Source organism: Paroedura picta, chromosome 5 (assembly GCF_049243985.1).
Source record: "Paroedura picta isolate Pp20150507F chromosome 5, Ppicta_v3.0, whole genome shotgun sequence".
NCBI lineage: Eukaryota > Metazoa > Chordata > Lepidosauria > Squamata > Gekkonidae > Paroedura > Paroedura picta.
In genome coordinates this window covers 18,788,239-18,815,879 of record NC_135373.1, presented here as the reverse complement: position 1 = coordinate 18,815,879, position 27,641 = coordinate 18,788,239, and the positions used below count along the sequence as shown (strand labels likewise).

Below are 27,641 nucleotides of genomic sequence, written 5' to 3'. Positions count from 1 at the left end.
GGGGAAAAATTGCAGCCTTGGGATTTTCTCCAACATTTCTGGTTAGGATGGGCTATGACCAGGCTGAAGAGGTTATCAAACAGCGAGTAGTGGATATAGAATGCCAACATGATTTAGAAAATAGCTCTGAATCATAGAATAACAGAGTTGGAAGGGACCTCATGGGTCATCAAGTCCAACCCTCTGCACTATGCAGGACACTCATATCCCAATCGCTCATCTACTGTATGTAATAGAAATTGTACACTATAAAAGAATGTATTCAAATGGGTATCCATGTTGGTCTGAAGTAGCACAATAAAATCAGAGTCCAGTAGCACCTTTAAGACCAACAAAGATTTATTCAAGGCATGAGCTTTCGAGGGCAAGCACTCTTCCTCAGACTATGAACTCCCATCATGACAGTGGGAATATATAGCAAAAATTAATTCTGTTAAATTAGTAAATTGTGTCACATATCCAAGTACAATCTTTGCCAAAACAGCCTATCAGTCCCCTGGAATTCAGTTGTAGTTCACAAAAACATAGGAGAAATTAAACTGTCTATGTTAGTGATCAAAGCCTCCCACCCCACCATTTACCACTGGCCCCATCTGTCTCCATACAAGTATGAAATATTCCTGCAAGGGAATTGCTACCCCGGCAACTATCTCATCCCAAGACCAGAGAGTTAAACTCAGAATTCCATTACATTACCATCACCTACTTCAGACTCAAATACTTTGGCCGCCTCATGAGAAGGAGGGACTCCCTGGAGAAGAGCCAAATGCTGGGAGCGATCGAGGGCAAAAGAAGAAGGGGGCGACAGAGAATGAGGTGGCTGGATGGAGTCACTGAAGCTGTAGGTGCAAACTTAAATGGACTCCGGGGAATGGTGGAGGGCAGGAAGGCCTGGAGGATCATTGTCCATGGGGTCGCGATGGGTCGGACACGACTTCGCGACTAACAACAACAATCACCTTACAGTCACATTATCACAAATAAAATAAATTGTGAGGAATGTGGCTACACAAGTTAAACAAGGTTAGCATTTAGTTTAGTGGGTACCAGGATACCCAGGCCACTCTTTAGTTTCCCAGGGACTTGTCCCAAACAGATAATAGTATCAAAATACTCTGTTGTTGGGAAGAAGCAATTATATGAGGTACACTTTAAACTCACTAAACGTTTGTAGACTGATTGGCCCACATGTCCTAGTATACTTCGATACCATGGGACGTCTGGGAAAATGCACAGTCTCGGTTCTCATCATTTTCAGCACCTCACCAATCCAGCTATTCCCATCTGTTGCTTGGAGGCTTCTGTTCTTGGCTAATAAATACATGAGCCTCAGATGCCTTTTTTGCTTCATCTCTGATGCAAGTCCTGTCTGGCTCTAACTTTCTTGGGCAGTATGAAGACACCCCTAAGCACATGCCTGTTTTGGGCCCTCTTCTCTACAGGTGAGTAGAAACTCAAACTCCGGGAAAGGAAATAATCATACTTAGGAAGTGAATATGCAGTGGCCTGCAGCTTGCAAGCAAAGAACTTCCTGAGTGTCTCAAAGACAAAGGGGATTGTATCAGATAAAGGAAGAATCTCTACAATGCAGGGATTTTGCATGGGTTATAGGAGTTCTGGTAGGCTGCAATGTGAAACTTGAGAGGCAAGGCCACAGAGAATATTTATGCGGCCTTGAATAAGACTCACATCTTATATATTTGCTTCACTTATATCATCTATGAAAAATAAACAATTTTTTTTTAAGTGGGAGAATAAAAGCAGAAGTCCTGGCTCCTTTGAAGGGAGGAAACAATGTTGAAAAGATTCCTGGGTTTTCCTAAAAAAAATAAAGCAATGGACTTTCAAGTCCGTATCAGTATTAGTGCCTTAGTGACCCAAGATTTTAGGTGGATACATGCACGTAGTGAAGCAGTCTATTTGTTATAGAACTTAAATGTGCAGAAGTATCTAGAGGTTTATAGTGAAAAACGGTGTGTTTCATTACTTGAGTTTACACGAAACAAGAATGGCCTCGACAGATGTTTTACCGTTATGCCCGTTCCTGTCCCTCCTAAAGAGAAAATTGTCCATAGATTCGATGACACAGGGGTCCCAGCTTAGGGGTACACCAAGACCATTTATGGCTGAAATAAGATGTAAATGTGGGAGAGACTTGTGCTTCACCCTTGGTAAAATCATCTACAATGGATAGGATGGGTGGTTTAACGTAAATTGCCAAAATACAAGTAAAGTTGGGAGGATCTGAATCCTTCCTTTACACATTTGTGGCTAACCTCCACGCTGTCAATTAAGGGTATGCTCAGTAAAGAGAGCTTAGGTCTTTCTGAGAGCACATTTGGCTTTTTTAACTGATCTTCCAACAACAAACATATAGATTGTCTACAACAGGGGTAGTCAAACTGCGGCCCTCCAGATGTCCATGGACTACAATTCCCAGGAGCCCCCTGCCAGCATTCGCTGGCAGGGGGCTCCTGGGAATTGTAGCCCATGGACATCTGGAGGGCCGCAGTTTGACTACCCCTGGTCTACAAACTTGTCCCAGCTGGCCTCAAGATTTTAGCACTATAAAGCAACCACTGGTTTGCCCAAAGCCAATCCTGCTGCTCTTGGAGAAGCTATAGGTACTGGCCCTCTTTCTGTCATTCACAAGAGAGCTCACAATAAGAATGGTTTTGATGGGCATATCCAGAAGATTTTCTTCCTTCGTTTCACTAGCATAAGCAAACTGAAAAACAAGGTATCATGTGTCAGAAGGCCATAAAATAAATATATTCACATGATTATTTATGCTTTTATTATAATAGGTACAATATCATGTCTTCACCCTTGGATATAAGACATCCCTCAATATAACACAAAAAAGTCCTTAAGATCTATTCAATCATGCCATGCAATAATACAATACAATGCAATCTTTATTTTACAGTCATTCAGACCAAAATTCAAATATACTGAAGCACTTCAAAAAGAGGGACACCAATATTAATAGTATAAAATATTATAAAGTCTGACATCACAAGAACGTTAGGGTGTTAAAGTCAATATTTAAAATATACTTTAAAATACCAATGACAATTGGATCTTTATATTATTTTTTTCATCTTAAACAGAAATTTTCTGATCTATATACTTATTACGCAATTTCATGGTGGCAGTGCAAAATTTAGCTGTGCAAAATTTAGTTGTTTGCCTGTTTTCATCTTGAAATAAATAAACTCACCACAATGGAATGTCAAATATCAAATTAATTATACAAATAGAAGTGGTATACAGCTGATCTTACAATTAGAAAAGGTATACAAAAGGTACACAATTAACAATCATCTATTTTCTTTATACAAACGTAATGATAACGTGTAATACAAATGAACAATAACTCCCACTTTGTGGATACTCCCAACAGGACCAAGGAGATCAGCCTGTTTCGCCACAACTTCTGCCAGGGAGTAAATAGCTGACTAAAATTTTTCTTTTAATAGTAAGTGGATTATAATTTGTGTAGACGAAGGAACACAAGTCCTTTGTTGGTTGTCAGCGCCAAAAACAGGTCATGAGAAGGCTTTACTCTCCAGCCAAAAAAAGGTTTATACATGGCCTACAAGTGTCTCTTAAGGGCGATAGTTTGCTGGATCACTTTGCCAGACTTGTAAAAAGGTACAACAAGCGCTGTCTGAGAATATGACCTGAGGAGTTCATGTAAAAAGGGTTGCTAATATAGGGATTCACTGTTCTACATAGCCTCTATTTTGCTCCCATCTGTAGTATATGAGTTCTTATTCTAGCTAGGAGCTTCTTATCTTACTTATTCCTTATTTCCTTATTTTCTTGTGTTATGCTTCTTGTTCGGATAAAGAGCATACATTGAAAACTTCCCTAAACACAAAACGGAGAGCAGTAGAGATAGAAGATTTAAAAAAAACAAAAACAAATAAGGGTGTTGTTATCACACCACCACTGCCATGCAGTAAGATGATCATTTCCGCATGGAGGGGTAAACACAACTGGCTTCCTGCTTGCAAACGCGGGGTGGTAAACCTCATGGGAGACCCATCTTGTGTTTTCCCTCTGCCCCATTGCAGCTTTTTGACTCCTGACAAGGCTGCAAGGGAAAGCAAAACCAACTTCTCCCTCCGCTCCTTGGCTTGTCAATCACAGCAAGCTACCAATCACAGCACAGGAGTTCTCTAGTGCAGTGGTCCCCAACTCCCGGTCTGGAGGCCAGTACCAGTCCGTTGATCAGTCGGTACCGGGCTGCAGCTCCTCCTCATCCTCCTCCCCAGGGTCACCTTTGGTGCTCTCCAGCCGCTGCCATGGTGGGGGCTCTCCCTCGGCATGGCACTGCGCAGCTGTTGCTGGAAGCGCCCCCCAGTGGGCAGCAGGAAGTCAGGGGCACCAGTGGGAAAGCAAGTGGAGCAGGGGCTTAGGCGGGGATGACGTCCCTCGGCAAAAAACTACACCCCCCCCCCCCGGGCCTCAGTAAAATTGTCAAATGTTGATCGGTCCCTGGTGATAAAAAGGTTGGGGACCATTGCTCTAATGTGTGCAGAATGAGCTGTTTGTCATATTTAGAGATATCTCCTGTCCCATGGCAAAGAGATCATACTGAACCGAAAAATACTTACCTCTATTTGCACCATCAATAATTGTGTGAATCTACTCATTGTATAGCCTTGTTACACAGGGTGCCTTGTTTTTCCGTTTTTTATACTTCATATTTACCACCTGCTCCACCTATTTTGTTTTATAGTTTCACTCGCATGCATCACATCAAAAGTGAGTGGTTTTTACCTTCGGCATCTCCCCTCTGGAGACCAGGTGCCCAACCCAGTATGAAGGGCCGGGTGCAGACCTCGAACTGGTATAAGGAAGTCTGTTCCGGGACCTGATTTCTAACCTTTCATTACATCAAGGAGTTCATACAAACAGAAAATGGTTTTTCTATCAAAATCAATCAATATATTCTGTTTGAGCAAAAATGTAGTGTATGCTATAAAATGCCCATGTTTGAGATTATATATTGGATTAGGCACTCGACTTTTGAGATTTTGAATCCAGGAGCACCTGAGCAGATTAAGAAACCGCCTCATGGATGCACCAATGCTGAGACACTTTGCAGAAATGGGACCTGCACCAGAAAGCCTCCAATTTTTTGGACTCGAACAATTGCATCATCAGGGACACCATAAAATGGAAATGAACAGACTTCTGAGGCAACATGAATGTTTCTTTATATACCTCTTTGGGAATGTGTTGCTCTCTGTAGGTTTTGACTTAGGAGAACCTCTTTATAATAGTGATGTACTTTTAAGAATGTTTCTGTGTGGAAGTGGACTCTGGTAGGATATTGATTTATATGCAGGTTGTTGTTGTTATTGTTAGGTGCGAAGTCATGTCCGACCCATCGCAACCCCATGGACAATGATCCTCCAGGCCTTCCTGTCCTCTACCATTCCCCAGAGTCCATTTAAGTTTGCACCGACTGCTTCAGTGACTCCATCCAGCCACCTCATTCTCTACTTTTCCCTACTTTCTTCAATTTGAGCCTAAATTTTGCAATAAGAAGCTGATGATCTGAACCACAATTGGCTCCTGGTCTTGTTTTTAGTGATTGTATAGAACTTCTCCATCTTTGGCTGCAGATCACATAGTCAATCTGATTTCTGTGTTGACCGTCTGGTGTTGTCCATGTGTAGACAACCCAATCCCTTGGGTTGTTGGAAAAGAGTGTTTGCTATGACCATTGTATTCTCTTGACAAAATTCTACCAGCCTGGGTCCTGCTTCATTTTGTAATCAAAGGCCAAACTTGCCTGTTATCCCGATAATATTTTGGCTTCCTAATTTAGCATTCCAATCCCCCATGATGATAAGCACATCATTTTTTGGCATTGCTTCTTGAAGGTGTTGTAGGGCTTCATAGAACTGGTCAACTTCATCCTTTTCAGCAGCAGTAGTTGGGGCATAGACCTGGATTACTGTGGTGTTGAATGGTTTGCCTTGGATTCGAACTGAGATCGTTCTGTCATTTTGGGGATTGTATCCCAAAACTGCTTTTTCTACTCTTTTATTGATTATGAAGGCTACTCCATTTCTTCTGAGAGATTCTTGCCCACAGTAGTATACCTGATGGTCATCTAAATTAAATTCACCCATTCCTGTCCACTTTAGTTCACTAATTCCTAAAATGTTGATGTTCAGTCTTGTCATCTCTTGTTTGACCACATCCAGTTTGACCACGTCCAGATTCATGAATCTGACGTTCCAGATTCCTATGAAATAAAAGCCTTCACAGCATGGGACTGTCTTTTCGCCACCAGCTCCCTCCACAACTGGGCGTCCTTTTGGCTTTGGTCCAGTCACTACATTCATTCTGGCGCTACTCGTACTAGCCGTCTGCTCATCCCCAGTAGCATATTGGACACCTTCTGATATGAGGGGCTCATCTTCCGGCGTCATATCGTTTTGACTTTTGAACCTGTCCATAGAGTTTTCATGGCAAAGATACTGGAGTGGTTTACCATTTCCTTCTCCAGTGAATCACCTTTTGTCAGAGCTCTCAGCTATGACTTGACTGTCTTGAGTGGCCCTGCATGGCATAACTCATAGCTTCACTGAGCTACGCAAGGCCCTTCACCATGACAAGGCAGCAATCCTTGAAGGGTTTTATGCAGGTAGTACCTGGTAAATTTTGGGAATGGTCTTTGACTAACATTCCCCGGTACCTTTGAATCAATGGCCTATTGATATGATAAGGTAAGACTTACATGTGAATTTAAATTTTGATATATGTAAGATGAGTGACATAATGATGATGTTAATTTTGTAGGAAAGGCTGTAGGATTTCACCACTATTGTTATAACAAACTTACATTGGAGGTATGTGTATTTGCTGTAATTCTTTGTTTCATTGTTTAATTTGACTTATTATGATTAATATGTTATGGACATTAATTTGTACATTTTGAATTTAGGACTCAACCACTGAAGAAGTAATTTAAAATGGAAACTATCTAGAAACCGTTATGGTTGATTCTTCGTGTATATAAAAGAAATGTATCAGAATTGAATAGACATATTTTCACAAGAATATTGCCTTGGAAAGGTTCTTTGTTTTTTCTGTTGATATTCTATTGTGAACCCTCCTTTTTTTTCCTGTTGTCATCTTTTCACTGAGCAACTGAGGGAGGTATTTAACTGGTATCTACTGATCCTCCATGCCGTAACTGAAATTAGCTCCTGTGAATGTCTGTTTTATTGCAAGTCAATTTGATGCTGTCCAAAAGAGATGTTGAATTAAATTTCTTTCAAAGTGAAATACCTCTGCAAATTTATGCTTAAGATTTAGATGTTGAATGTGAAAGTCATAAGACATATCTGGCATGGATTCTCTGCCTTCTCTGTTTGCAGGGGCATCCCTGCTATGTTACTCATGTTTCAGCGAAACAGGGTCATGTGGAGATTCTACAATTCAACAATGTTCACCTGGTGAAGATGCTTGCCTCTCCCAAAGTGGAGTATCTACACTGCGTGAGTAAAAAAAGGATATCTGCATAAGAAGTAGCTTATCTTTCCATTGCTCCCTCTAACATTGGCAGATGACAGATCAGGTCCCACTTATAATTTGGTGTCTCTATATGGGGCTGCACAGGAGCTAATTTCAGCACAGTGACCCCAGATACATTGACAGGGGACCCTTAAGAATATTTAACCCAGAATCAGGCCCATTAAAGAAAGCAGAAAGTGTGACTGCTATATGAGAACATAGTTTGAGACCAGGAGCACCTTTATGACCAACAAACGTTAATCCTGGATATAAACATTCACGTTCAATCATTCTGTGTTCAACAATATGGATAATAACAGTTAATAAACAAGAGCCTCTTGTGGCGCAGAGTGGTAAGGCAGCTGTCTGAAAGCTTTGCCCATGAGGCTGGGAGTTCGATCCCAGCAGCCGGCTCAAGGTTGACTCAGCCTTCCATCCTTCCGAGGTTGGTAAAATGAGTACCCAGCTTGCTGGGGGGTAAACGGTAATGACTGGGGAAGGCACTGGCAAACCACCCTGTATGGAGTCTGCCATGAAAACGCTAGAGGGCGTCACCCCAAGGGTCAGACATGACTCGGTGCTTGCACAGGGGATGCCTTTACCTTTACCTTAGTTAATAAACTCGTCTGTTCATTAACCCTCTTATTTCACATATGTTGGCTAATACACTTTAAATGCACTTCAGAAGTAGATTTCCCCATTCCTCACAGGAACATCCAGCGCGAAAGCACATTGAAGGTGCATTATCCAACCTGTGAGGAATGAGCTGTGCGCTAATTTGCTGCTGTTCGTAGGTCTTACCAACTACTTTAATCCAATCTTCAGTATAATTTTTGCTCAGTTACTTATACATGTAGATTCTAATTAGCCCTTCCTGGGAACTAACCCTCCCCCTCCCCCCACACACCTATAAGTAATGGCTGTGAACGTCTGTTTCAACATATCTGAAGATGTGGACATGCACGTGAAAGCTTCTACCTGGAATTAAACTTTGTTGGTCTTAAAGGTGCCTCTGGACTCAGTCGTTGTCCTGTGGCTTCAAACCAACACAGCTACCTACATAACAGAATATATAAACACTAGATATTAAGCCCCCTGTGGCCAAAATACAGCGGGCCCTAGCATGATGGGTGGGTGGAGGGATGGGGTAAAGGAAGGAGGAAAAGGAGAAAGAGAGACAGAAAGACAGAAAGAAAGGGAGGAAGATAGAGACAGAAGAAGAGGGAGAGAAACAGGTAGCCAGAAAGAGGCAGATGGAAGAGAGGGAGGAAGGGAGAAAGGGAAAAACAAAGGGAATGCTGGGAGGAAGGGAAGGATAAAGGGAATGCTGGGAGGAAGGGAGGAACAGACTAAGGTAGGTGGCCTTGGGACCTTCTGCCGGGCCCAGGGGCAGGCTCGGCTGCCCCAGGGCCCGGCAGAAGGATCCAGACGGGGGCGGCGGGCTCTGCGGCCTACTGCCAGGCCCATGGGCAGGCGAGCCTGCCCCAGGGCCCGGCAGAAGGCTCCGTGGGCGAGGGGAAGCAGGCCGGAGGACTTACCACTGGGGAAGGCTTCTTCCTCTGAGCGGCGACTCCGGCCGGGCCAGGCGAGGCTGGGCCAACCAGCCAATGGGGAGCCGCGCTTTGCACGGCTCCCCATTGGCTGCTTGGCCCCCGAGTGACACTGGGAGGGCCCAATCGGGAACCACTTCGCGGCTCCCGATTGGGCCCTCCGAGTTTTTATCACGGACAGGGCCCGCCCTAACTCCTCCCCACTTGCCCTTACTCCTTTATTCCTCCCACTCCTCCGGTTTAAAGATACGAGAGCCTCTTATGTTACTCTGGGAATATACTCTCTTATTTGCACTGGGATCTCTCCCAGAAAGGAGAGAAGGGTGGGAGGCTGAGTCAACCGTGAGCCGGCTGCTGGGATTGAACTCCCAGCCTCATTGGCAGAGCTTTCAGACTGCATGTCTGCTGCCTTACCACTCTGCGCCACAAGAGGCTCTTGGATTTAGGGAAAGGATTTATACCCCAGGATGAGACTAGTCCCTTGGCAATTTGTTAATAGATAATTCTGAGCAAACTTGCTTCGTATGGTCACCCTGATGAAGTACTTACCTCTGGAAACCAGCCCAAGGTCCTGTCAGAGCTCCCGACTTAAATTAGCCTATGTCGTGATTCACATACACACTCACCCAGTATTCATTAATCCTTTAAGTGTTTGGTGTGCAAAATCCATGTTTTCCATATTTCAATTAAGAGATAATGGGACCAAACTTTTGCACCTCTACACACCTTATTTCTGACTCCTTTTCACAGCTTTTTTATCGACAGCCTATTTCAAGTACTGCTTGCCATTGGAAACATGTACGCCAGGCTTTTATTCTGGAACTACATCGCAGAACATAAGAGGCCAAGTAATAGAGACTTGTTGCAACACAGACCTTTGCAACTCTGACACACCTCAGAGTAAGTATGTGCATCTTTTCAGACGCTGCGAAAAGTCTGGCTCTCTTTCATCTCTGTGTTTCATTAACATGCGTTTCTAGGAGGAAAATTACAAAATTACGCTGGAGGTCACTGCAGCACTGGGGGCAAATTTTGGGGCTGTCACCCTCTTGGCTCCCTGGATACATCCCTATTGCCCCTATACGCAAACATACAAAAAAACAACTTTCCTGGAGTTCAGTCTACACACATTCAAAGCACACTATAATGCCTACATTTCTTTGTTGGTAGTTGCACAGTATTTTAGTGTGTTTGTGTGTGTGTGCCCTGAATGCTCACTATCAGGTGACAATTTAGTTTAGTGACAAGCCAGGTCATGTTTACCTCCAACATTACATTTGGTTAGACAAGGTCAATAGTGGCAGGGCTACACTGTGGAGCTTGAGTTTTGGGGGATTAGATGGTGCAGAGGAAAGACAGATATAGGAGGGGTTAGGAGGCAGAGGAACTAGAGATCAAATTGCCAATATACGTTGGATCATGGAGAAAGCTAGGGAGTTCCAGAAAAACATCTACTTCTGCTTCATCGACTATGCTAAAGCCTTTGATTGTGTGGAGCACAACAAATTGTGGCAAGTTCTTAAAGAGATGGGAATACCAGAGGATATTATTTGTCTCTTGAGGAACCTATATGCAGGTTAAGAAGCAACAGTGAGAACCGGGCATGGAATCACTGATTGGTTCAAAATTGAGAAAGGAGTTCGGCAAGGCTGTATACTGTCGCCTTGCCTATTTAACTTGTATGCGGAGCACATCATGAGAAAGGCGGGATTAGAGGAGTCACAAATTGGGATCAAGGGAGGGAGGGGAGAAATGCAGGGAGAAATATCAACAACCTCAAATATGCAGATGATACCACTCTAATGGCAGAAAGCGAAGACGAACTAAAGAGCCTGTTTATGCGGGTGAAGGTGGAGAGTGCAAAAGTTGGCTTGAAACTCAACATCAAGAAAACAAAGATCATGGCATCTGGCCTTCTCAATTCCTGGCAAATAGATGGGGAAGAAATGGAGATAGTGACAGATTTTATTTTCCTGGGCTCCAAGATCACTGCAGATGGGGACTGCAGCAAATAAATTAAAAGACGCTTGCTCCTGGGGAGGAAAGCTATGGCAAATCTAGACAGCATCCTAAAAGGCAGAGACATCACTCTGCCAATGGAAGTGCGTCTAGTCAAGGCTATGATATTCCCAGTTGCAATGTATGGCTGTGAAAGTTGGACCATAAGGAAGGCTGAGCGTCAAAGAATTGAGGCTTTTGAACTCTGGTGCTGGAGAAGACTCTTGTGAGTCCCTTGGACTGCAAGGTGAACAAACCGGTCAGTCCTAGAGGAGATCAGCCCTACCTGCTCCTTAGAAGGCCAGATCCTGAAAATGAAACTCAAATACTTTGGCCACCTCATGAGAAGGAAGAACTCCCTAGAGAAGAGCCTAATGCTGGGAGCGATGGAGGGCAAAAGAAGAAGGGGACGACAGAGAATGAGGTGGCTGGATAGAGTCACTGAAGCAGTCAGTGCAAACTTAAATGGACTCCGGGGAATGGTAGAGGACAGGTAAGCCTGGAGGATCATTGTCCATGGGGTTGCGATGGGTCGGACACGACTTCGCACCTAACAACAACAAGAAGGCGTGTCTTCCAAAGCTTGAGTCCAGTCATGAATGGTGACTTGCTTACAGCAGCAGACATTGGCAAAATGACCCCACTTGCCACAGGTCCTGCATAGTGCATCATGGAACCGGCATGTCCAGCATGAATGCTGGATTTCGCATCTGGTGCAGGGGTCAGTGGAGGATGCTGGCTGGTGTCACTGTCTCACAATTGTAGCAAACCAGGCACACTCAACATTGAGGTCCTCTTCCTCTCTATCCCCATAGTCCTGTTGTTGGACAACCCCATGGTCTGCTTGCATACATTGCAGCAAACTCTGGCTGCATACAATGCAGGAGATGCAGGCAGCTGTCTCAGCTGCACCAGCTTCTTCAAGATAAGTCTTAATGTGAGGAAGCCTGTTCCTCTGAGGAACCGCTCTGTCAGGAACTTCTTGCAGATGTTTAGCCAAAAATTCTTTTGAATTAATTTCAACCCATTGGTTTTGGTCCAGCACTTCGGGGCAACAGAAAACAACTCTGCTCCATCTACTATAAGACAGCCCCTCTAATATTTCAAGATGGTTATTATATCACCTCTTAGTCACCTTCTCTCCAGGCTAAACACACCAAGCACCCTCAGCCTTTCCTCATACAATTTGGACTTAAACCCCTCACCGTCTTTGTTGCCTTCCTTTGGACATGCTCCAGTTTGTCTATATCTTTCTCCAGTTGTGGTGCCCAGAACTGAACACAGCAGTCCAGATCAAGCCATAAACTGGCTGATTACAGTGCAGGATACAATCCTTAATCTTGGACCTCAGCAGATGTGCTGGCTATCTTTCTTCCAGGGAGGGACAAGGGTAAGATAATCTCAATAAATCTTGAATAATGTGTGTTGAAATGGTGAACCAACTTTCAGAGTTGCTTTTTGCAGTGCCTCAGAACAAAAGCATGGCTCCCAATGGTAATGAGTGTCCAGCCTGCTTTTCCTTGGGGACGGATACCTGCCAGCCAGAGACATCAGTCCCCTGCATCGGTGAGGAGACTCAGTGTGTCAATTTCTCTGGCTCCGTTGGTTCACGTGAGTAGAGTTGCTTTTTATATATGTAGACGATATATAGATATTTCTTTGACTTCTGTAAAAATAAACAATGCATCTGCAAACCCCCAACACAGATCATTGTTGTTAGGTGCAAAGTCGTGTCCAACCCATGGCGACCCCATGGACAATGATCCTCCAGGCCTTCCTGTCCTCTACCATTCCCCGGAGTCCATTTAAGTTTGCACCAACTGCTGTAAAAACAAACCATGCATGTGCAAACCCCCAGCTCAGATCACATAACGTATAACTCTTGAATTTTATTCCAAATTTCTGTACTCTTACTCTTATCACATTGTTTATATGGTCTCCTATTGATTGCATTGACTTAACACTGTGTAATCTCCTGACTCTCAGTGAGAAAGGTAGATTATAAGTAACTGAAAACAGTTTGCCAGCAATTTGGAGGCAAAACCGCAATGCAACAAGAGACAGAGAAGTTTGGGTGAGCTGAAAATCTTCTGGGAAGGGAACCCAAGAAGCCAGACCATTTCAATGAACAGCCACGGGGAGGGTTGACTACCAGAGCCCAGAGCTGGAGTCGATTTCACATTTGTGACAAAGCCAATGTGACTCTCCTACGATCGGGTAACCCAGTCACTAAGTTCTAACCTCCCAGCTACTCAGCTCCAGCTTCTTTTATCTGGCCCCCATTTCCTGCCTCCCCTCCCCCACCCCATCTTACAATTCTGCCTCAGCACTACCAGAGCCCAGCAGCTAGACACAGGGGGAGCCATGGGAGATTGTGGCTGCAGAAGCCATTTGGGGATGGGGAGCATCGAGGAGTGGAATTGCAACCAGGTGGCCTTTGACCATGACTGGCAGGGAAATCAGCAGTGGGGTGAGGTGAGGCAAAGTCCACTGATGACTGCTGGAGGGCTGGGGAGATCCATGGATGGAGCAGAGAGTGTCAGGACCAAACTGAGGACTCGGGAATCTGGTGGGGTGGGGCAAGGGGACGGTTGCCACCCAGCCAGCCTTCCCTTGTCCCTGATCCAGAAATTGCAGCTGTCTAAATTTTCAGAGACACCTTGGAAAGCCCATACAAGCAAAGTCCTTCAGCAGCTGTATTGGTTGCCAGTTGAATTCTATATCCAGTTTGAGGTTTTGGTATTGACCTTCAAGGGTATTTGTGCATATCTGTCTGAGTATGGAGAGTCCTACTGGAAGAAGAAGAAGATTGGGCTGATCCTGCATTGATGGCCTGTATGGCCCCTTCCAACTCTATGATTCTATGATTCTGTAAGGAGCTGGTTCTTATATGCCACTTTTCTCTACCCTAAGGAGTCTCAAAGCGGCTTACAGTCACCTTCCCTTTCCTCTCCCCACAACAGACACCCTATGAGGTGGGTGAGGCTGAGAGAGCCCCGATATCACTGCTCTGTCAGAACAGCTTTGTCAGTGCTGTGGCGAGCCCAAGCTGGTTGTCTGAATGTTCCTGGCACCAAGGAAGTATGCTTGGCCTCAACCAGGGCGAAGGCCTTTCCAGCTCTGGTTCCTGCTTGGTGGAATGAGCTCCTGGGCAAGATGCGGGTCCTGACAGAACTCACTGAATTCCACAGGCCCTTCAAGACAGAGATCCTTATCCAAGCTTATGGTTGAGTCCAGCAGCACCCCAAGTAGTACTACCAGACTGGGCCTCCCTCACCTTGTTCTCCCCTCTCCTCCCCTTTCCTCCTCCAATCCCCACTGGAGATACTGTTAACAAATGCACTTGCGGTAAATACTTATGGTTTTAAATAGTTTTACGTGCTATTTTATTGGTTAATTGCTTACAGTAATATTATTGTATTAAAGTATTTTAAGGGCCACACAGGGATACGTGGTCAACTTTGGTCAATCCGTCCCAGGCTTATTGGAAAAGAGACCGCAGTGTCAGCAGAGTTTAAACATGCATAAAGGGCAAACACAAAGCTGCATAAAAGAATAAAATAATTGTATTTAGAAGAGAAACAACCTTTGCAAAGAACAAGAGATTCCTAACTGTTCTCTGTTCATTCTTTCTGTCCTGGAGGCAAGCAGGGAGGAAGTGTAATCAGAAGAGCAGGAAATCTCCTGTTGAGATAATGAGGACACTATTTGAAAACTATCAGGCAGTTCCTGACCTAAATATGCTAATTACATTTCCTCCAATACCCCTGCAGGACATTCCCCGTACTCCATTCAATCTTGCACACTACAGATTTTGCGTATTCCAACAAAAACAAGATTATCACAAACTGTGATCAGGAAAAAGCTGTTCCTTTTTGCAGATTTCTACTGTACCCATCCCAAGTGCAATAGAGACCATGTGACAGCTAGGAGCTCAGTGGCCAGATTCCAAGGGTACATGTACATCTGTACATATCATAGAATCATATGATTCTTTTGGCCTATCTACAGCCATAGCATCTGAGAGATGTAGAAACAGGTTACTCTTCGTATGTGGTGTGCTCCTGTTGAGGCTCTGGAAGTCTTTTTGGCTTGTTGATCAAGTTGATTGCTCCTAAATATTCCCTTCAACCTAGCATTGCTCCATGGTTTATTTGGGAGGTAGGGACCATGAGAGGACACAGGGTTGAGGACACAGCTGAAGTGGGAAATCTCAAAGCAAGCCTGTGTCACAATCTCTCTCCATCGCTCTTGGTTTCAAGTAAAGTCATCAGGATGCAAGGAGCTCAAAATAGCATTTTTTTTTCAGCTCAAGAAGATGACACAGACCCTTTAAAACAGGGGGAGTCAACCTGTGGTCCTCCAGATGTCCATGGACTACAATTCCCATGAGCCCCTGCCAGAAGGGGCTCATGGGAAATGTAGTCCATGGACATCTGGAGGACCACAGGTCGGCTACCCCTGCTTTAAAAGGCATGCTCTGCACCAAAGAATCCATATTCCAAAGGATCCATTTTCTCCACGAGAACTGAACTCGGTGTCTAGAGAACAATTGTGATAGCAAATGGTCTCCAGGTGTAAACTGGAGGTCAGTAACTAGTAGCAACCCCAGTCCACCCAGAAGAATTGACTCCCTGCAAAAGACTGACTTGAGAAAAAACTCATTAAGCAGTGAGACTGAATGACTGAACTTTAGAAATCCACCTATTTAAGTTCAGAGGCCAGATCATATCATTCCCGCTCGCTTCCTCCCTAAGGTCCCATTCTGAAAATTATGTGGATGTTCTTCCTCTTTTTCCCTTGCAGGTATTACAACTGTCCCTTATTCAATAAAGGTTGCATTCCAGGGATGCATTACGCCAAATGCATGTAACATAACATCCCTGGAAACAGAAGATGTGATGTTCAATATCACACTCCTGGAATGCAGGAATGGCACCACACCGGAAACCCCACCGAACAAAACGACACTACCCTTGCCAGGCGGTCTTCTTTGGTTTGCACTGTCTATCTCTGTGGCTTATGTCTGTTTCCATTAAGATCCCTCCATTTATCAGAACAGGATAGAAATCCGGGGACTAAGTAATTCAGACATGGAGGGTTCGTAGCTTTCTTCTTAACAAAGGCAGAGGAGAATGTCTTGCCATATGGCAAAGAAAACTAGGGCAGAAATTTGGGATTGGGAGCCTCTAGCTAAATAGAATATGGGTCCATTTTCACTGAATGATAATCAAAATAAATTGATCTTTGCAAGAAATATCTATGGGTTTTGAGTGTTTATGAAATGAGCTATTGGTTGAATGAGACAATGGTATTTCATGATCAAAGCAATCACCTTTATACAATATTTTCAAAGCATTCCCTAACTGGGGGGCCTCAGTCTTAGCCAGGGTCTTTACTCAGATAAATGAATCGGGCATTTTCCCCAATGGCTGGAAGATGAGCATAGTGGTTCCTATCTAGAAAATGGATTAATTTTCACTGCATGATAATCAAAATAAATTGATTGTTGCAAGAAATATCTATGGGTTTTTCGTGTTTATGAAATGAGAGTTGAATGTGACAATGGTATTTCATGATCAAAGCAATCACCTTTATACAATATTCGAGTGAGGGATCAAAGAGAGAAAGCCGGGTAGTCCTTTGGGGTGTAGCCACGGGAATCCTGAAGTAGAAAACAAAACTTTCAGACAGAATTATACTCAGATATGGTTTCCTATCTGATATGCACAGCCTGAAAGAGCGGAGGCCTTCAGTCCATGTGGCTTGAGTGACAGAATCCTAGCGATGTGATGAAATAGGGGGGAAGGGGTTCAGGTGCTCAGTGCTGCAGGGCACAAATGGGGAACCTCATCACCTGAGACTGGGGCCCTGTGAAGTTCTCCCAGGCACCATCCACAGCCTTCTTCAGCAATGGCAGGGTTAGGAAATATTAGTCTGATTCGGTTCTAGGGTAGGAGGCTTTGGACTTCAGCCCTCAAACTGAGGCCTGAGGGAATTCCTGCTCTCCAGGCAAAATCTGACAATTGCCAGAAGGGTTGAAGCTTTTTAGCAGTGTTGCCAGATAAGGGTTGCCAGATAGAGAGTGGGCAGAATGACCTCGATGCATGGGGTGGGGGGGGGGGGGAGTCAAGTAAATCTGTATGCTTTTGAATTAGGTTCAGCGCAGAAGTGAAATACCGTGGGAATGAGTACAAACCCACTCCCCAAGCAAGCTGTGCTAGGACTGGCAGCATACAAATAAAATAAATTTTAAAAAAAACAGAGGAAGCTGCAACCAGAAAACAAACTGAGATCTGAATGTGGGATTATCAGTGTAGAATGAAAAGGAAAGCTCAGCACAAATGCATGGCAAAAGTGATGGGAACTATCATAATAGGACAGAGAATAGTAACCAAAACAGATGTGTCTCCTGAAAATTTGATGGGGAAATTAGTGATTCCTGGACTTTTTCCGCACCAGGGGTTTGCCTTGACAGATTGAAGAAGTACAAGCTAAAATGAAAGAAGCAGGAAAAGAGGTGAAAGGAATAAAAGAATGACATGACTCTATAGAAGATAGGCTAGAATTCTTTGAAGTCCAGAGGACTATGTATCGGAAGATTTTGGCAAAAGAGATTTAAAAACAAACTTTAAAGAACTGACTCAAGAGTATCTGCAAGAAGGTGAGATCAGTTTTGCTGTTGAAACTGATGGGTATTCTAAATGAAGAGTCATCAGAAGAGTTTCGTCAATGCTAGGAATGTCTACTAAAGTGCCAAGATACATAAAGGACAATGTATTGTAATTTAAGGATGAGACTGTAAAGGGGAAAATCATGAACCTCCCCCTACCTTCCCCCTTCTGTACCTTTCATTCTACCTCTGGGTTTTTCTCTACTTTCCTTTTGTATTAAAAAAAAAAAAAAGTTATTTTTTAAAAAGATGAGATCAGCACAGAGAAAACTTTTAGAATCTATTCCAGAGCAGCAGTGCACAGAAAACAACTGAAAAAACTGGAGCAGACATAATTTGCCTGTAAGCAACAATTATTAAAAACAATTACTAGCATCTACTTTAAACAAATATGAGCCTCTTGTGGCGCAGAGTGGTAAGGCAGCAGACATACAGTCTGCAAGCTCTGCCCATGAGGCTGGGAGTTCGATCCCAGCAGCCAGTTCAAGGTTGACTCATCCTTCCATCCTTCCGAGGTCGGTAAAATGAGTACCCAGCTTGCTGGGGGGGTAAACGGTAATGACTGGGGAAGGCACTGGCAAACCACCCCGTATTGAGTCTGCCATGAAAACGCTGGAGGGCGTCACCCCAAGGGTCAGACATGACCCAGTGCTTGCACAGGGGATACCTTTACCTTTACCTTACTTCAAACAAAAACACCCTACCCACCACCCCCCGCAGCACTCGCTCGCTGTGCCAGGAGTGATCGGCCACCGGGGGGAGGTGCAGGTACTGGCCGGCCGGCAGGCTTTGCTGGTGGCAGTGGGCCTACACCCACACTTTCCCCCCACAGCATACTCCCAGCACAGCAAACGCCGTGCCGCGGGCAGGGAGAGAGGCGCCTCCCTCTTCCCCGGGCCTCCCTCTTCTACCCACCCTGGTCCCCAGCCTGAAAAAGCTTGGGGACCACTGCCTTAGAGCTAAGTTTCTTCATCCAAAAAATAAAACAGAAATAAATGAGCCCCTGGCCTCCCAGTTGAATAAGCAATGCTCATATATGCACCACCTATTAGGGAGACCCCAAACCCCAGGGAATTTGAACACACACTGGACTCCCTGCCAGCAGGCTTAGCCCCATGCAAATGCACAGCTGTGACAAAAAGCCTAACTGGAATTAATTAGGATCTGTAAGGTTGGATGGCTGTAAAAATTGGACAACAGATTACAAAAATATATAAACTTTTATTGTGTGAAACTTTTCAAAATTCTTTAAGGTTAAAAATACATACAAAGTCCATCGGCCATTAATGAAAAATTATCATATGCATCTGAATCTGAATATGCAATGTAGATTTTTAGATTATTTTATTTACGGTCATTGACCAGCATCAGAGTATGAATAAAACCACACCACATCGTTACATTTTAACATCCACGACATGCAGCGTCAGAATATAAACAAAGCCACAAACGTTATTACAGCATTTAGACAGTCAGATCACTCAGCATCAACAGTAACCAAGGATTTCCGCACTCTGCTGGCAATGTAGCAAAACTTCACCACCGTGTAAGAAATAAAATTATCTTTATCTGCAAGCAAGATATTAATTAGATGATCATCTGTAAGTCCAGAGAGCTGTACAAACCTAGGTCTTAGACCCTCTAAGGCCTGACATGTTTGGATCTTCACTCAGACTTCCTCAGTGGTCTAATTTTGACATAAGTACATGCCTTTGACTTCATAGGACCTTCCTACAGATTTTTATTTACTAAGCTTGAGAAAAGTCATTTCAATCCCTATACTCTCCTGCCATTTACGTGTTCACCATTTACAGATCCAAGCTGTAAATATTCTTCATTTAGGTTGTCCTGCATTTTCCAGACTCACAGGACCCATGCGGGTCTGTCTGCCTGTCTGTCTGCACCTCAAAATGCAAACACTTACTGGTAAGAGCTGGCCAAAGCCCAGGAGGGACAAACCCGCACCACTCCACCCTAACCTCAGTCTGCAAACCTCTCCCATTGTCTCAAATATTGCTGCTCATCTCTAGATTATAATGACCAGCTCTGCAGGAAAGAATGGCTACTTTGGAGGGTGGACTCTGAGGCATTGTACCATTTTAAGACCTTCCTCCAAACCTCCCGGAATATTTCCAACCCAGGGGTAGCGAACCTCCAGGTGGGGCCTGGAATGCTTCTAGAATTACAGCTATTTCCAAATTATAATCATCAGCTTCCCAGGTGAAAATAACTGCTTTGGAGGATGGATTCCGGGGCATTGTACCATTCTGAAGTCCCACCTCCAAACCACCAGGAATATTTCCAACCCAGGGGTAGCCAACTTTTCCCCCACAGCGCACTCCAGGTGGGGCCTGGAGAGCTCCTGGAATTAAAGCTCATCTCCAGAGCCTCTTGTGGCACAGAGTGGTAAGGCAGCAGACATGCAGTCTGAAAGCTCTGCCCATGAGGCTGGGAGTTCGATCCCAGCAGCCAGCTCAAGATTGACTCATCCTTCCATCCTTCCGAGGTCAGAAGGAAAATGAGTACCCAGCTTGCTGGGAGGTAAACGGTAATGACTGGGGAAGGCACTGGCAAACCACCCCATATTGAGTCTGCCATGAAAACGCTAGAAGGCATCACCCCAAGGGTCAGACATGACCCAGTGCTTGCACAGGGGATACCTTTACCTTTACCTTTTACCAGATTATCCAGATCAGCTCTGCAAGCAGAAAGGGCTGCTTTGGAGGTTGGACAGGGTTGTTGTGCAAAGGAAACATTTAAGGCCTCCCAACCAGGTTATTGTGGATTTGAAACATTTGAGGGCCACTGCAAAAGGTTGTTGTGCAGATGAAATAGGCGGCAAAAGAACCTCCTCAGCAGCATCCAGTTTCATCTGCACGACAATCCTGTGTGGTACGCTTCAATTCTACAGAGAGTCGCAGAGAAGAAATACACATGGCTTGGCTGCATCTTCCCTTCAGCAGTGAGGCCAGCACCAGCAGTATTTTTTTCTGTGGCCTCCCTCTCAGCAAGCAGTTAGGCAGAAGGGGGAAGCTTTCCTCCCCTCAAAAGCAATGCCCACAAATGGCCAGAGACTCTCCTGTGTTGTGCTCAGAAACACCTCCCTCACCTCAGTCAGGGGCTGTTAGAGGCCTCCTTCACATCAAAGCAAAACGGTGGGGGGAATTAGTTGCTAACTCACTGAGTAATGGACTCTGATGAACTGAAAGAACTGTGAGGTGAAAGAACTGCGAGGAGACTGTCAGGGGCAGGACATACATGCTGAATGGCAGGCACTGGGTGGATGGCCAATCAGGCTGGAGGAGGACACCCAGGAGCCATACAGGCAACTTGATTGGCCAGCAAACAGTGAGGCCCAACTCTTCCTCGGACCCGTTACTATCTTTATTATAATGCTAATGGTTACAAATAAAGCAGCCTGTAAAATAAATTAATTATGAGATCCTGCAAAAAATAAGAGAATGGAATAATTGTTAAAAATTCAAACAATTCAATTACAAAAGATATATCACCGTTAGGCTTACTTATTTTTAGTAGAAAAAATCAATGTCAGAGGTAAGAAAGCAAGAGGATGTTCAGAAGTAATCTAAACAATGTTGGCAGATAGGTAGACCTGCCAGTCCTCCACCAAATCTGCCAATGATCCACCGGGAAGCATTGGGTCCCACAGAGCATCCAGGAATCCATCCAGATCCATAAGTCTCAATGGGCGGATCAAAATATGCCCACTGCCCAAACAGGGTGGGAGTAGAACCCATATTGAGGTCTTCAGGACATCATGGTCTGACCATGGGCCATTATTAGCCACCAACAGATCCACCTCCACCCCAGCATTGAAGATGAAACCGAGGGTATGGCCAACCTGATGAGTAGGACCAGAACAAATTGCAGGAACCTCAGTGTCACCATGGTCAACACAAAGTCCAATAATGTCGGTGTGTAGACATTAAAGTAATGTTCAGGCAGTCATTGCCTCCAAAGGCCTGACTGGGTAGCTGATGGTACATTGGGTGGATGGTACACCAACCAGATGGCCAAGTTTGTGACTGATTTCTCCCAGAGGTCTACCACCCCTGGAATCAATGGTGCTGGAAGAGCCCTAAAGGTAAAATCCTCAAGGAAAACTATTGCCACCCCACACACACACACCTGAGTCCCATCAGTGATAAAGCACTGAGAACCTTGGCAGAGCAAGAAAAAGAACATGAAAAACTAAAGGTAGTCTGTCTAATGAAACGTTCATGTCTATAGAATTACAGGTTTTGAAAAAAGGTCTATCTTTTGTTATCTGTTACTGTAGATGTGGCATCCTTATATACCAACATACCTCAGGATGAGGCATTAGAAATCATATATGACACCCTAGGGAAGAGGGTGCAACCCCCTACAATTTTCTTTCCCAGGTAGCAGGACTGCCAGAAAAAAATTATTTTAATTTGCAGATTAATATTTTTGGCAAATATCTGGAATTTCATGACCCCAACGTCACAGTCCAAGAATCCCTTGAGAACAAACCATTGGAATCTCAAGCATTGAGGTCAAACCGAAATTAGTTTGTACTGAAGGAAAACAGGAAGCAGTCCAAAGGAAATCATAGGCAGACAATCATTGCCGAAGAAAATAATACATAGGGAGACCAGGATAGCTTACTTTTGAACCCAATACCCATATTTTGGATGTGAATCTTTTTTCCCCACATTGTTTTCATTTGATCAGTTACATGGTGAAAACAGGAGATAGTTTGAGCAGCACGCAGATGTCATAGAACTAGCAGGATTCTTATGAATATAATTTGAGGACACTGACTAGGAAGTTGCAATACAAAGAGTCATTTGAAATGCAGAGGGCTGGAAAGCAGCGGATGCATCAGGAAGGGAACGGTCACGGCTAAGAGTACAACCCAAGCCTGGGAGAAAACAACCACATTGGCATAAGCCAGGCATGGCACATGGCATGGCACAGCCATGGGTTGTAGATTCCCAAAAGCACCATGCATATGAAGAATTCCAAACACTCACTTTGACCCCATGTATATATCAACTTTCAGAGCCTCTTGTGGCGCAGAGTGGTAAGGCAGCAGACATGCAGTCTGAAGCTCTGCCCATGAGGCTGGGAGTTCAATCCCAGCAGCTGGCTCAAGGTTGACTCAGCCTTCCATCCTTCCGAGGTCGGTAAAATGAGTACCCAGCTTGCTAGGGGGTAAACGGTAATGACTGGGGAAGGCACTGGCAAACCATCCTGTATTGAGTCTGCCATGAAAACGCTGGAGGGCGTCACCCCAAGGGTCAGACATGTCTCGGTGCTTGCACAGGGGATACCTTTACCTTTATATGTCAACTTGTTTCCCAGCAGCAACCTTCAGTGCTCTAGGTGTGGCATACAGTTAAGCTATTTGGGTAAAAGTTCTTTATATGCTTTTAAAACATCCCAGCTTCCTTCCCAGTATCTCAAACCAAGAAGAAACGAATTATAGCATCAAACAATTAAACAATAATAAAGAATGTTTTTAAACAATGTCCTTTCTTGAGTTTACTTTTGTTTGTTTCATTCCAACAATGCCAGCCAGACTGGTTTTCCAGATAAAATCCGTTTTCTATTATCTTTTGCATAGTGGCAAGTCCTCAAGAGTAGTAATACAAATAGGCCAACGGCTCATAATATTACATGGAACAGAATAGTATGGAGATCCTAGTCCAAAAAGACCATTCTGGCTGACGTCCTTGGAATGAAATAAACTAAAAGTAAACTCAAGAAAGGACATTGTTTAAAAACATGCTTTATTATCGTGTAATGCTATGATATGTCTTTTCTCCATGGTTTGAGTTATCTGAGACCGTCCTGTGTTTTTCTTATTCTTCCCAGTATCCACAAGCTGCTATAATTTGCGAACAGCTTAAAATCAGGAGTTTGTCTCTCAGATCAGGTCTGGTAGAAGGCACTGCACTATTGTGTAAGATCTGTCCAACCCAAAATTCATAGTGGGTTTGAACACTGATGATACTCCTTGAATCAAAAGCAAAGAATGCTTTCTCTTGACAGAGGGGTACAAAAGCTTTCAAGAATAGAATAGCAGAAAAATTAGGTTTTATACTCCACTCTTGTCTCCCCAAAGTCACAAAGCAGTTTACAAAAGCCTCCTCTCCCCACTAGAGACAGTGTGTGTAACACATGAGTCTGAGTGAGTTCTGGGAGAAACTACTCAGTGAGAACAGCTTCTAACAGGGCTGTGTCTTTCCCAAGGACTGGCTTCATGTGGGGGAGCAGGGAATCTAACCCAGCTCATGAGATTAGAACCTGTCACTCTCAACTATTACACCAAGGTCTACTAAAATTCCTACTTGCATCTTAACTAGGGGATCCTTTTAACAGGTATAGATTTCTGACCCCTTTAATTCTATACATTTACTTATTACCGTTATTTAAAAGGCCCTTTGGGAATTACACGTAGTAATCTCAGGACTTTTCAGGAATCAGTGAAACAGTGAAAGTGTCGTGGCTCTGTAAAACAATAGGGCGGATGGCACAAAGTGTTTTCCCTTGGTACAATAAAATTTAACAATGTTGTTCTCCGATTTTTGAGCTTGCTCAGTAGCATATTGAAAGTGAGTGTTCCTAGCACATGAAGATTGTAGTACTACTCGCAAGTACTACAACCTACTGACTACTTCTATTTTATAGTTGTCTAGTTTCCAAAATTTTGTTTTGGCCGCTTAACAAAAAACATAATTTCTCTAATTTCTTCCGGAGGCAGGATCTAGAAATAGAATCGAAGGCTGCTTTAAAGTCAACAAATACAGCATAGAGGGCAGAAGATTTTGCAGAGGTGTATTTTTCCGCTAGGTGTTGAATGGTCAAGCAATGGTCAATGGTAGGGGCACATTCTATGAAACCAGCTTGTTCAGTCTATATTAGCCCTTCCTGCTCCAGCCAAATCAAGATCATCTCTACTAGGTGTTTAGCATATAATTTGCTGGCAATATTCAGTAGGCTAATAGGACGATAGTTTGCTGGGTCATTTCAATTGCCAGACTTGTAAAAAGGTATAACAAATGCTGTCTGGCAACCACTGAGGATGCGACCTGAGGAGTTAATAAATGTAAAAAGAGTTGCTAATACAGGGACCCACCATTCTACATGGTTCTTTAGAACTTCATGGGGGATCCCATCCAGCCCTGAGGCTTAACCTCCCTTTAGCTGATTAATAAGTGATTATACTTCATTTTTAGTGACTGGAGGCCACTCTGGAAACCCTCCAGTGTGCTTCATTGATTCACTTCCAAGGAATCATTATAGAGGTTTTGAAACTGAGTGACTCACTTTTGTCGGGAATGCGGAATTCAGTGGGCATTCTGCCACTTGACTTCACTCCCAAGGTTGGCTTCCAAAAGAGAGTGTCAGTCAGTCAAACTTTATTACAGTCGTTCAGACCAAGTTATGTGAAGTTAATACTTCCAAAAGATAGTGGTATTCTTATTCCTCACAGACTGAATTAAGGACCGCCAGAGCTCAAGACCATTTTTTTTACTAATAGATTTTTATACTTTTTCTTAAGATTTAAAAGTTGTGAAGGCTCATTCAGAAACCCAGCTCTATTTTCAATATGCCGTTTGTATGCGACTGTCAGGTCTTTCTTCAGTTTGATACAATCCGTATCAAACCTTACCAAAATACCCCGTTGTCTGACTATGTGGTGTGTTTTCTTGGGTTAGAACAGTCATTAACCTATCTTGGGCTTTCCAGGCAGCTTTGGTGTCCATCTGCCTCTGTTGAGGTAGGAGATAGACGTTTTAGGTCAAAATTTTGCTGGATCCTCATGTTACCAGAATACCAAAAGCCAGATCGTTTAAAGGATTTAGAAGAATACATGTTGCCTTCAGGTTAGTGGATACCAGGATACCCAGCCCACTCTTCAGTTTCCCAGGGCCTCGTCCCAAACTGATAATAGTATCAGAACACCCTATTGTTGGGAAGAAGCAATTATTTGAGGTACACGTTAAACTCTCTAAACGTTTGTAGACTCATTGGCTCAGATGTCCTATTACACTGTGACACCATGGGACATCTGGGAAAATGCACAGCCTCAGTTCTCATCATTTTCAGCACCTTACCAATCCAGGTATTCCCATCTGTTGCTGTGGCTCCTGCTCTTAGCTAATAAATACCTGTGCATCAGATGCCTTTTTGCTTCATCTCTGATACAAGTCCTCTCTGGCTCTTCCTTTTCTGGGCACTATGAAGGCACTCTTAAGCTCATGCCTGTTTTGGGCCCTCTTCTCTACAGGTGAGTAGAAACTCAAACTCCAGGGACTGAAACAATCATACTTAGGAAGTGAATATACAGTGGGCTGCAGCTTGGAGGCTAAGAACCTCTTGAGTGTTTCAAAGAGAAAGGGGATTGTATCAGATAAAGGAAGAACCTCTACAAGGCAGGGATTTTGTATGGGGATAGGAGATCTGGTAGGCTGCAGTATGAAACTTGAGAGATAAGGCCACAGAAAATATCAAGAGTGGGTGACCAAAAGCAGAAGTCCTTGCTCCTTCAGAAGGAGGAAATGATGTTGAATCTCCATTGCATCCTAAGGAGTGGCTAGGGGCACCCTCTTTGGGAGCCCATAGGATTGGACCCCTCAACGATGTTGAAAAGATTCCTGAGTTGACCTAGAAAAATAAAGCTTCGGACTTTCAAGTCCATATCAGTATTAGTGCCTTAGTGACCCAAGATTTTAGGTGGATATATACGGCATGCATGTACTGAAGCAGTCAATTTGTTATAGAATTTAAATATGCAGAAGTGTCTAGAGGCTTATAGTGAAAAACAGGGAGTGTTTCATTACTTGAGTTTACACGAAACAAGAATGGCCTCAGCAGACATTTTACTGTTATGCCCGTTCCTGTCCCTCCAAACGAGAAAATTGTCCATAGATTCGATGACACAGGGGTCCCAGCTTAGGGGTACACCACGACCATTTATGGCTGAAATAAGATGTAAATGTGGGAGAGCCTTGTACTTCACCCTTGGAAAAATCATCTACAAAGGATAGGATGGGTGCTTTAACAAATAACCAAAATACAAGTAAAGTTTGGAGGATTGAAGTCTTTCTTTACACATTTGTGCCTAACCTCCACACTGAGGTTAATCAAGGGTGGGGGACTAAGATACGCTCAGTAAAGAGAGATTCAAATGAGTAGCCGTGTTGGTCTGAAGTAGCACAATAAAATCAGAGTCCAGTAGCACCTTTAAGACCAACAAAGATTTATTCAAGGCGTGAGCTTTCGAGTGCAAGCACTCTTCGGGTTATGATGGTCAGTTCTTAGTCTGATGAAGAGTGCTTGCACTCGAAAGCTCACGCCTTGAATAATTCAGTAAAGAGTGTTTAGGGCTTTATGAAAGCCCATTTGGCATTTTTAAGTGAACTTCCAACAAACATATAGATTTCCAAAGCTCTACGAACATGTCCCAGCTGGCCTCAAGATTTAAGCACTATAAAGCAACAACTGATTTGCCTAAAGCCAATCCTGCTGCTCTTGGGGATTGTATAGGTACTGGCCCTCTTTCTGTCATTCACAAGAGAGATTATAATAAGAATGAATTTGATGGGCATATTTGCTTGAGGCCGATGACCTGTAACATCTACAGGTTCCCCCCACCCAGACTGAGAGGTCGAACCTACTAAGGGTGTGTCAAAGTTATTACTGTCGAAATACTGTTCTAGTTGGTATGTTATTGTTGTTATATTGATACTGATACTGTTCCATGTAAATGTTCTGAAATATTTTCTGTAAACTGCCCAGAGCCATAGGGAAGGGCAGTATAAAAACCTAAATAGATAGATAGATAGATAGATAGATAGATAGATAGATAGATAGATAGATAG

At 43.8% G+C, this 27,641-nt stretch overlaps 1 protein-coding gene across 2 annotated transcripts; it reads left to right on the top strand.

The window, feature by feature from the left end:
• Positions 1 to 1,382: 1,382 nt before the first annotated feature.
• Positions 1,383 to 16,457, top strand: LOC143838968 (uncharacterized). Of its 2 annotated transcripts, XM_077340855.1 has the most exons (6): positions 1,383 to 1,442; positions 7,410 to 7,529; positions 9,846 to 9,995; positions 12,353 to 12,483; positions 12,558 to 12,704; positions 15,900 to 16,457. In XM_077340855.1, the coding sequence occupies exons 1-6, from the start codon at positions 1,394 to 1,396 to the stop codon at positions 15,924 to 15,926; spliced, it is 624 nt and encodes a 207-aa protein (XP_077196970.1). In that variant the 5' UTR covers positions 1,383 to 1,393; the 3' UTR covers positions 15,927 to 16,457. The 2 variants fall into 2 exon arrangements, 1 of the variants encoding a protein (XP_077196970.1); XR_013231501.1 differs by lacking the exons at positions 1,383 to 1,442; positions 12,353 to 12,483 and having other exon boundaries at positions 7,414 to 7,529.
• Positions 16,458 to 27,641: the final 11,184 nt, after the last annotated feature.